This window comes from Grammomys surdaster, unplaced genomic scaffold (assembly GCF_004785775.1).
Source record: "Grammomys surdaster isolate TR1022 unplaced genomic scaffold, NIH_TR_1.0 125049, whole genome shotgun sequence".
NCBI classification, from domain to species: domain Eukaryota; kingdom Metazoa; phylum Chordata; class Mammalia; order Rodentia; family Muridae; genus Grammomys; species Grammomys surdaster.
In genome coordinates, this window is record NW_021619961.1 from 658,469 (window position 1) to 670,359 (window position 11,891).

At 38.8% G+C, this 11,891-nt stretch overlaps 1 protein-coding gene across 4 annotated transcripts in view; it reads left to right on the forward strand.

Moving 5' to 3' along the window:
- The window catches only part of Galk2 (galactokinase 2), a 107,834-nt gene that overhangs the window by 12,652 nt on the left and 83,291 nt on the right, over positions 1-11,891 (forward strand). For all 4 annotated transcript variants that reach the window (XM_028784995.1, XM_028784994.1, XM_028784997.1 and 1 more), the window contains 3 exons: positions 1,690-1,778; positions 4,574-4,697; positions 10,353-10,443. In XM_028784995.1, the coding sequence (XP_028640828.1) occupies positions 1,709-1,778; positions 4,574-4,697; positions 10,353-10,443 (285 nt within the window). In that variant the 5' untranslated portion in view covers positions 1,690-1,708. The remainder of the gene's footprint in view (positions 1-1,689; positions 1,779-4,573; positions 4,698-10,352; positions 10,444-11,891) is intronic.

An 11,891-nucleotide genomic window follows, 5' to 3' on the forward strand; every position in this document is an offset into this window, starting at 1 on the left:
AGAATAGGAATGGTACTGAGCCCAAGAACCAGCCAACAATAATGTAACCATTACTAAACACATACTCCATGGCAATGCTGGGCTAGACACTAGGCATGTATTACCTCCTTTAATCCTCTTGCAACTCTATGGGACACACAGTTGTTCCCTATTTAGAGGAGAGGGAGGTTAATGAAATTCACAATATGGAGACAACAGATTTAGCCTATTTCTGCCCTAATGAATCAGCCATGGTCTTCCCAGCATAACTTTTTTTCTGTGTGATTTATATGCATCTGGACTACACTTAAAACATCACTGCTTTGTCCATTTTAGTTTATTGTATAACAGTTCTTCTTGCCTATTTAGCAGCCAGTGTGCTCATTCCTCTCTCATTTTCCATCCTCACATTTGGTAGATTCTTTTTTTTTTTAATATTCATTTTGGAGTGTGTGTGTGTTGGGGGGAGCACTTTATTTGGCTTATAGGTAACAACCCATCATCGAGAGAAGCCAAGGCAGGAACTGAGACAGAACCATAGAGGAGTGCTGTTATTGGATCCCTCCTTCCCTTCTTTCCTCCCTCCTACTTTCCATCCCTCCCTTCCTCCTCCTTTCTTCCTTCCTTCCCTCCTTCCCTCCCTGTCTTCCTTCCTCCCTCCCTTTGTCCTTTCCTGCTTTCTCCCCCTTTCTACTTAAATTATTGGTAAAGTTTGATATTCTGTGTTCTCTAGTTACAGTGAAGACAGACTTCTTGTGAAGTTTTATATATTTTGCAAGATGTGTACAAGAGAATCAGATTTAAGTAGCCATCTTGTCTACATACATCTTGTGGTCCAGGTTTTTTTTCTTTTTAACTTTTGTTTTTTTTTCCATGCTGGAGACCAAACCCAGGCCTTTTTACATATTGAGCAGAGAGAGAACCTTTAAACCCAGTACCCACTTCTTGAGTGGATGTTAGGGGAGTTAACGATCATAACCTACTGAAGTCTCTGTTGGAACTAGAGCTGCTGCTGAATGAGTGGGTCAGAGTGATCATACCCATACTAAAATAAGTGATATTATTATTTTTTTTGTTTTTTTGAGACAGGGTTTCTCTGTATAGCCCTGGCTGTTCTGGAACTCACTTTGTAGACTCAGCTGGCCTCGAACTCAGAAATCCACCTGCCTCTGCCTCCCAAGTGCTGGGATTAAAGGCATGCGCCACCACTGTGACCTTATTTGACCCAAACAATGGGAACAGGACAAATACAGGATTTAAACTTCCAAACATAGACTTTGAGAATTTAGACTAGAAAATATGAATTTATGAGACAGATAGTAGAGGACCCTGGAGTTTCTGAGTCTTGTAGAGTCATGTCATGGAGAGCTAAGGTACGGAGGAACAGAGGTGAAGGAGGTGCAGAGTAGAGTGGCAGGTCAGGACCAGTGATGGTGTCTTTGGAGGGATGAGAGAATGGGTCTGGAGGCTCAAACACCAAAGACATCAGTGTAAACAGATTTTTGGCTTACTTCAGATTTCCAGGAGGCCAGCTTGAGTCTCTTCCAATATGGTGTGTCCTTTCACTCCTGGAAAGTGTACGTGTGTGTGTGTGTGTGTGTGTGTGTGTGTGTGTGTTACCTGCACGTGCACTCTGTCTGCTGTACTCTCTACTCCTGCATGGAGTTTCTGATATATGCTATTTTGAGATATTTCACTCCTGTTTTTCAGATTGCTGAAGCTAAAAGAGATGTTTAACTCTAAGTTTGGGTCCACACCCAAGTTTTATGTTCGAGCCCCAGGAAGAGTCAACATTATAGGTATTCTGAATTTCTTTTTTTTTTTTAATTTATTTTTTTCTCAAATCGTAATTCATTCACACAGGGGTTATAAACACAGAAAGGCAGGATGTGGGGAAGGGAATGACAATGGGTGTGGGTGTTCAGGGGGAATACAGATATCTTCAGAACCGGGTATTGGCTGGGTGAAGGTTCAGGGGACAAGTCACTATGACTCTGCCTATGACTCGTTTGTCCTTATCTAAGTTTGTATTGTCTGCTAAGGCTACCTATTTACAAGGTCTATGACTACTCAGGCTTGTAGATTTCCACAAAAGCTACCTGTTTACATTAGCTTATAGCCATCTGTTTCAATGTTTTTCCACTGAGACCCAAGACTTGGTGTTAGTATACATGTATGACAGGCCTATTGCTAATTTTAGGCCTATGGCTGATTTTAGGCCTTAAGTGTGTAAGCAGGGCTGCCCCTGACATCTCCCTTCTCTAAGTATCTGAATTTCTTATTTTAATTTTCCCTGACTCCTCTGGTGGTTTGTATTTTCCAGGTTTTTTAGGTGTATTTGTGTTTTGCTTTTGTTTCTTGTGATTTTTTTTTTTTACATTTTAGTTTTAAGTAGCAGATTTTAGCAACTTTGTGTACAATCTGTCTTCATAAATGTATAATGGTTGCTGGGCAGTGGTTGCACACACCTTTAATCCCAGCACTTGGGAGGCAGATGCAGGCAAATTTCTGAGTTCAAGGCCAGCCTGGTCTATAAAGTGAGTTCCAGGACAGCCAGGGCTACACAGAGAAACCCTGTCTCGAAAAACAAAAACAAAACAAAAATATATAATGGTGGATATAGTTTTAGATTGTATACCAACTTATTTGTGTGTTTAATATATCATAAATATTTTCTTACACTTCTGAAGAGGTTATAATTATTATTTTAATGTTTTAGAATATTCTATTAAGATGGTATTTTGTAATTTACTTAGCCATTTTCTTTTATTATACATGAAGTTATTTCTAGTTTTCCCTTGGTGTAACCAGGAGCTTGAGTGTCTCCCAGTGGAGAGGAGTAGGTAGATACAAGATTTCAACTTTACAACAGATTTAGTCTCATTTTCTTCTTTAATTTCTTGTGTATGGCTTCACAGCAGACTTCATAAAATTTCTTCCAAGATAAGTCTTATACTTTATTTAGAATGTATTTCCCGGGGAGAGAAAATAGAGAAAGCTTTTTTTTTTTTTTTTTTTGGTCCTTTTCATGCTCAGCTGGGCTCTTGTCAGACTGAGTTTCAGTCTAGTGTTTCCTCTGTTTTGGATAGTTACCTTGTCTGGAGAGCAGGTGACTTTTCAAAGAAAGGTGTTTGGATGTTTGATGTTCATTGAGAAAGACATGGAGCTGAAGATACACATTTAGATCCATGGCAACTAGCTGAGACTTGAAGTCCTTGGAATAGACTCATTGCTTAGGGAAAGTGAATGGAGGATGTTTTAACATACTGAGAAGATAATAATAGATTTGTTATCCTTCATCCCCAGTGAAGAGTTCCTGTTCCCTTCATCCCTCACTTGGGATGAGTTTGTTTGTTTTTGGTTTTTTTTTTGTTAAATACATTTTTGACAAAGGAAAGCGTTTTCCCTCTCAGCAGGCTGCCACCATGCTGCAGTCTTCCAACAGAATGGGTGCCCTCTCCTCAGATTTCAACATGTGTTTCTTACTCGGTTCATATTCCTGTCCTCTTGATAATTGGGTAGAAATGTAACTGTAAATGAGTTCTTCACCTGGGATTGTTAAACCATAAAAAGCCTTTATTATCTTGTTCTTAAGAGAATATCAACCCAGAAGCAAAAGCCTTGTCAGCTGTAACAATTTGTGGGAGAAAAATAGAATTATGAGGCTGAATTGTCATCTTCTAATTTCATGTTTCCTTGCTGGTTAAGATCTGCTAAAGGAATGATGAGATATGAAAGTCTGTACCAGGAACTCCAGTGAGATGTTAGCCAGCTTGACAATTTATAGCATGTCACATGATATAAATTTGGAAAAATGATTATTGTCAATTAAAAATTATAAAATTGGAAAAATAAGTTTAAGATACAAAGAAACCTCCAAATTAACAAAATCAAACTAATTACTATGGTTAGCAGAAATTTCTGACTCAAAATGTTTGGTAAAAAGGAAACTGAATATCTGTCCACCCATAGTGTTTTACTTTCTATTAAACTGTGGCCATAGTTTTCCTGTGTGTTAACTGTCCATGCAAGATTCATAGCTTTTCACCTGAAAAGGGATAAGAATTTATTTTGGAGCCAACCATGAGTGACATGGCTTGAAAACAGATACAGTTTACTTACTCTAACCTCACAGTCCAGCACGGAAACACTCTTGAGAGGTTTTATATTAACAGAACAAGGAAACCACGCAACAAGACACTTTTCAGATACATCAGTGAAAATATCAGGCAGGTGGGTAACAGCAATGTAGAGAAGTCTCAGTTTTAGGCAGCAGATGTTACCTGATAGCACTGCTAGCCTTTGGTTGGTGGAGGCTAGAGGGTCTGCTCTCATATCCTGAAGGATTTACCAAGTAGCTGCAAAGACATATAGAGCAGTATGTAATGAGTGCCTGCTAAGGGGGTTAAAGATGCTTGAGATCACCTGACTTACGACTTCCCAGATTCTACAGTCACTGAGTATCCACTCAGTCAGTCAGCCCTGAAGCTCCCTGGAAGCCTTGCTTCTCTCCAGCAACTGTTGTTCACAGAACTTAGTTGAGTTTCTTTTCTTTCTTATGCTAACATGGATAAAACCTACGTTCCCTTTTTAGGTGAGCACATAGATTACTGTGGATATTCCGTTATTCCCATGGCTGTGGAACAAGACATGCTAATAGCCGTGGAACCTGTGAAAACACACACTCTTCAACTGGCCAATACAGACCCTTTGTATCCGTGAGTATTTAGAATTGCTGGTGGGTACAGAATGTGTGTGTGTGTGTGTGTGTGTGTGTACGTACATGCACGAATGCTTGAGTGCATGCATAAGCATGTAGTAGTGTGTTTTGAATGAAGATAAACTTTAGAAAAATACTGGATTCCAGTTAAATCATCTACCTGATTGATATTTCCTGCCTGACATTTACCAGTGTCCTGGTCACTATTTACTGTGTGTTTGTGTGTTCATCTGCTCACTCACTGAGGCAATGCTTACCAACCAGCAAGATGGCTCAGGGCTGTTGAGTGCCTTTACCTGATTTGATCTCCAGAAACCCATATGATAGAAGAGAGCCAAGTCCTGCAGGTTATTCTCTGATCTACACTTGTGGCATACATTATCATATATATATATGTGTGTGTGTGTGTGTGTGTGTGTGTGTGTATACACATACATATGCCCACACTCTTTCTCACACATATACAGTAAATAAATACATGAATTAATAAATAAGTGTAAAAAAGGAAGCTTTAACTGGAGAGTTGCAATATACCAGACACTGTTTCAAGTTTTCAGTTATACAAACAAGAAAATAATTTTATTCTTGCCCAGACATTACTGATTATCTGCTGGGATTACTGTTTCAATAAGGTCACCTGTATGCTATCTGTTCTTCAATACTATGGCACTGCCTAATTCTCTTGTCAGAGAATCTTACCATGATACACAATCATTGCTTACATACCTGTATCCCTCGTAGGTTTAAGCACTATGATTTTATGTTGTGTTGTCTGTTTTCTCCAAAGCCTTAGTCTCAGTATAATACAATATGAAGTAAAATGAATGTTTGTAGTACATAAGTGTTTAATTTTCTATAATGTTAAGAAATCACTTATGTGTATTGAATTGTATTAAATATCTGTTTAGTCATCATGGTCATCTTTAAACACATGGTGGGTAACTTTGGAGGATTTTTCAATGCTGAACGAGCTTTGCTTTTTCTGCACAAGCTTTACTTGTACAGCCTGGTACCACACAACAGTATTTTGGTGAGTGATGGCTCACATATAGGGTGATGGCCCAATGGGAAAAGCTCATATATGTGGCTGAAAAACTGCTGCTGCTTATAGTATTTGCATTTTAAGCCAAGAGTTACTTACTACAAAAGAGTTAAATGTTTCAACAATTAAAATGTTTATAAATGCTTGTTTATAAAATCTAGAGTCATGTGCAGAAAGTAGCCTTGGCTTCCACATTCATTCACTTGCCTACAACTTTCTGTCCTGTGTATCTTTATGTTAAGTGCCCTATGTCAGTGTGCTGGTTTCAACTGCTTACACTTTTTGTTTGGATAGGTTCAGATACACAAATACTACCATTGTGTTATAGCCAGCCACCATGTTCAGTATTGCCTTAGTCACTGTTGTGTTGCTATGAAGCTACGCCTTGACCAAGACATATTAAAGTATTTAATTGCTGGGCAGTCGTGGCACACGCCTTTAATCCCAGCACTTGGGAGGCAGAGGCAGGCGGATTTCTGAGTTTGAGGCCAGCCTGGCCTACAGTGTGAGTTCCAGGACAGCCAGGGCTACACAGAGAAACCCTGTCTCGAAACACACACACACACACACACACACACACACACACACACACACACACAAAGTATTTAATTGAGGGCTTGCTTACAGTTTTGCAGGGCTAAACTGAAACTGCAGGGACTGTGGGGCCATGAAAGCAGGCATGGTCCTGGAGAAGTAGCTGAGAACTTTACATCCTGATCTACAGGTAGCGGATTGGGGGTCCGGGGTGGAGAGACATTGGACCTGGCAGAGGCTTTTGAAAATTCAAAGCCATGCCTCCTCCAAGGCCATATGTACTCCAATAAGGCTATACCTCCTAATCCTTCCAACAGTTCATCCACTGGAATTGAAATGGGGTGTGTGGTATTTACATTAAACCACCACAAGTATAATAGCATGCTGTATATGTTTGTAATGGTTAATATCCCAAACACATATGTGTGTAGCAGGCTACACCATCTATGTCTGTATAAGTATGCTATACTCTATATTGTTTATACAATGACAATATTAGCTAATTATAAGTTTTATACACTATATCCCTGTTATTAAATTCATGATTATATTATGTATTTGATTTGCAAATTACAGAAGAAGATATAGTTGTCACATTTTACATAGTCATTCTGTTTCTATATCTTGGTCACTGAGTAAGCTGACAGTGAACATGGGAATAGCAGATGTTTCTCTGAGATACTGATTTCATTTCCCTTGAGTGTATACACCAAACAGAAGGATTCTTGGATGATATGCTAGTTCTGTTTTTAATTCTTTGAAGAAACAACACACTGTTTTCCATAATGGTTGCACCAAATCACATTTCTGCCAACAGTTCAGAAGTGTTCACTTTTCCAAAACTCTACCAACACTTATCTTACTCATACTAGATGCCATTATTGTAAGATTAATACTTTTTCAGGGTATTACCTTGTGTGTGTGTGTGTGTTCCTTATGTTACTGCATTGGGATTTATGCATTTGATGTTATTTGCAGGGTTTTTTGTTTTGTTTTGCAGCTATATTCTATTAGTTGAAGTATTTGCAATAATCAAGTGGGACTTGAATGTGGTAGAGATGAATGTATGATTTAGAACATAATTCCTTAGCCCAGGAACTTTCTATATTTTTCTGAGTGAGATATTAACTGGGAAAACAACCAGAGCTGTTTGATGTCACTACTATATACTGCCAAACTAGCATAGTGTGTTTTGATTTTAACTAATGCAGTTAGGAGATAGATGAAAGCAGCCCTAGGAGGGAAGATTAAAGCTATAAGTCCATATTAAAATCAGAGAGGGGCCAGGGAAATGGCTTAGTGAGGAAAAGGATATACTAGCAAACCTGAAAACCTGAGGTCTCTCTGGGACCCATGTAGTAGAGGGTGAGGACTGACTCCCACCAGCCTTTGATGTCACACATGCTATGATATATGGACACACACACACACAGACACAGAAACACACACACACACATACACACACAGAAAGAAAGAGAGAGAGGGAAAATCAATAAATAAATTAATTAAAAAGATCAGTTCTCAAATTATTAACTTAATAATTCACCTTAGGGCCTTAGAAGAACAAGAACAAGCACCATCAAAAATCAGTAGATTGAAAGAAATAATTATAATCAAGGAAGAAATTAATGAAATAGAATTTTAAAAATATAATGAATTAATGAAACAAAGAGTCAATCCTTTAAAACGATGAACAAGATCAATAAACTCTTAGCCAAATTAGCTGAAAGAAAGAGAACAAAGGCCCAGATTAATGAAGGAAGAGATGAAAAGGGAGACTTGGCAGTAGATACCTATGAAATTCAGGAAATTGTTATGATATATTTTAGAGCTCTTATATTTTATGATGTTGGAAAAATCTAAAAGAAATGAATTTCTAGGTGCATATAATCTACCATATTAAATCTAGATGAGATTGTCTTACAGAGGTTAATAAACAAACAATGAGATTCAAGCAACAACTAAAAACAAAACAACAACAGAAAAACTTCAACTGAACAAAAAACATTTTCAATTAGAAAAAAAATCCAGGCTTTGGAAAGGCCTGTTGCTGAAGATACAATATACTTGTCACAAGACAGAAATAACATTGGTTCTGATCAGGAAACTTCCTCCCTGTTGGCGAACTTTCATGGTTGTAGGAGATGCTGTGTAGGATACTAGGGAAAAACACTCATCAACAGTCTTACCCAGCTGTGAACCCTGTGAACTACTGGTGTGGAAGAATATGCCCATGGGTGGAATAGTGGTATAAATGTTATAGGGATAACCGCAGTGGTCCCCTGAGATTATCTTGGATAATCCAAAAACTCACAGGTGATCAAAGTACAGAGAAGAATCCCAGTGGATAGTTACAAATGGGACATTTACATCACACTTGCCTACCCAAGGACCATGGCAGAAGAGAGGGCAGAGAGATCGGAAGAGCCAGATACTGGAGAGGACTGGAGTGAAAAGGTATCATATTCTGGATGTGAGAGGACTGCCATGTTCAGGAGCACACAGTAGATGTGCTTGCCTCTATAGGGTGAAGCTAGTCAATATTCAAGCATGGATCAGAGGGGTGAGCCCCTCCCTCTAACTGAAGACATCTGATGGTTTCTCGGGGAAAGAGTGTCAATTTTCTTTAAGGATATGGCCCATGGGAGGTTGACTGTGCTCCATGAATGGCCCCCACACCATTGAATATATGGGAAGCACAAACTAGACTTGGTGGGTTATTAAAAAAAGGACACAAAATTAGGTGGTACTGGGGAGGTGAGGGTGGACCTGGGATGAGTTATGGAGATGTGTGAGGAAATGAATATGATCAAAATACATTGTATGAAATGCTCAAGGAATTAGTAGAACTATTACAAACAGTTCAGGTCTACAACTTTTCACCCCTGAACTCTACCAAACCTTTAAGAAGAGCCAGCATGGATGCTTTCTATTCCAGAAAATAGAAAATGAAGGAGGAGGGAAGCCCAAAGTGTTAGGGAAGGCATGTGTGGAACAGAGATAGGAGGAGAGGAGAGTTAGGCTTTTCTGAGGAATTCAGAGAAGCAGACCAACCTGCCAAACCAGTCACTTTCTAACATAAAGTTCCTATTTTCTTCTTCCAATGAATAAGTGGCTGCTGGTGATACTGGGGTAATGTGTAGACACTATGTAAATATCTTGTTTTCATCAAGTTCTTACTTTAGACGTCTGCTGGTGAAACCGTTAGCATGGAATTCACATGCAGTACTTTTTAATTTTCATTATTTCTTTGATATTGGTTAATTGACATACTTTATTAATATTCTCTCTCTCTCTCTCTCTCTCTCTCTCTCTCTCTATTTCTCTCTCTCTCTCTGTGTGTGTGTGTGTGTGTGCACGCGCGTGCGTGTGTGCGTGTGATGTGCATGCATGGCATATATTCTATAGCACATTTGTGGAAATCAGAGGACAGCTTGTGGAGTCAATTCTGTTTTTCTTCATGTGGGTTCTAGGGATCAGGTTAGCATCTCACTGAGCTTGGCATTTTATTATGAAAAATAATTTCCCTTTTTCTTCATTTAGCTGCTTATTCACTTGTAACTTTATATCAATGTAGACTCACAATGGGTCATGACTCTTTAAAATAAATTTTGTTTGGTTATTTATTTTTCTGAAATCATACAGATGGTCAGATTAGATGGATATCAGAGAACATGGAGAAAAGAGAACTTGGAGTACTTCCATTTCAACTGGGGATCTGCCTGGTAGCAGGTGCAGAGGACAAAGCATTCATGGGGCTTACACTAGCTAAGAAGCACTAACATTAAAGAGAAAACTAATGGAGATTATGCTAAAGTATTCTGTTTCCTATCTGTTTCTGGAAATAAAAAGGGCTAGTTAGAGGTAGATTAGTCAGTAAGGCTACTACAATTTCCTCTCCTAGTTTTTAGCATCTGGAAGTGTTCACTGTTGGAATCTGTGAGATACACATTTAAGTAAATAGAAAAGGAGACTTGGTATCGTTGGCCTGTCACAAGAGGGCAGCAGTCAGCCATTGATTTTTTTTCTTTTCCTCTGAAGGCATACAGACTTAAATTAATGTTATTTTTTTTTCAGAGACTTTAGTACTACAGCTAATAACATCTGTATCGACAAGACCAAACCTCTATGGCACAACTACTTCCTATGTGGATTTAAGGGAATTCAGGTAAATCCACACCTATTAGCCGTTGAGATTACAGTTACGGTTTTCCAGATTAACTCTGCCATGTTTTTGGTCTCCTTTTAGTATTGATGCTCTTCTTATACTTTGCTGACTTCTGCTTCAGAAGGTGGGGGGTGGGGGTGGAGATTTGATTGTCTCTGAGTTGTGTTCACAGGGGTGGTCATAGTCTTTCATTTAACTGGCTATGTATCATTAAATACACCTTGAAGAGAGATTGTCCTAGTATTTACATTCTGTTCTTGGGGTGTACAGGAGTTTACTGGAATGGAACTTAGCATTCAGCACCCATGGGTTTGAATATGGGCATGATCCAGTTTTGCTAATTTGAGTTCGATTTTAGCTTTATCTGTGAAATGTCACTGCTTTTCAATATAGAGTGGCTGCAGGGCGTCACTTTGCTGGACCCTTAGGCATTTGGGAATGGCAGCCAGCATTTTTACTGCTTGTTCAGGTGAGAATAAAAGGGTTGTAGTAAAGGTATTACTGTGAGTAGTTTCCCAGAAACATTGACTTAATCATAGTGTCAAAACGTCAGTGCTGTATATAAGAATAGGACTGTGGTATATCTCCACTTTCTCTCACAATTAGGAGAGTAGGAAGCACAGAGAGAAAACCAGTACTTGCTGTTTTCAGAACCACCCCTGTGTTTCTTTTTGTATTCTTAACTTTATTTTCTAATAATTATAAAACCAGTCTACCTATTTTATGCCTGTGGGTGCTTTGCCTGCATGTATCTGTGCATCATGTGGGTGCCTGGTGCCCACAGAGGCCACAGACTGTTGTCAGCCACCACATGGGAACTGAACCCAGGTCCTCCTCTGTAAAAGCAACAGATGCTCTTAACCACTGAACCATCTCTCCAGTCTATTAACTTTTGTTTTTTAAATTAATATTCTTTCAATAATTATTTTAGTTGTAGTGAGTCTTGTAACATCATAGATTAAGGATATTAAGAAATTTTTTTTTGTCTTCGTGATTCAAAAGGAAACTAGTAAACATACCTTTCTGTTTGTTTGTTTATTTGTTTGTTTTGAGAACTTATGATCCAAGTGGCTTGGAGGTCCTATCTGAAATTGTCACGAGCAGCTTAGGATTCAGTGACATAGTTTTATAGAAGCCTGTCAGAGTAACTTGGGATGTGTAGTCCTGGGCTGCTGTCATGGAGGTCTGGCCTAGGAGTACAGCATTCATTTCTTGAGAATGTGGCTTTTTTTCCAGACACACGGTAATAACTTCTGGGAAAAGTTATTGGCCTGTTTTAAATCTTCAAATCATTTGGATTGTCATACATATTAGTGAGTATTTGGAAGCATTGGTCAGGCAAATGCAATCTGACCTTGCTTGCAACAACATGCCTGTTTGTACCATATAGTGACACCTCTCTCTCTCTCTCTCTCTCTCTCTCTCTCTCTCTCTCTCTCTCTCTCTCT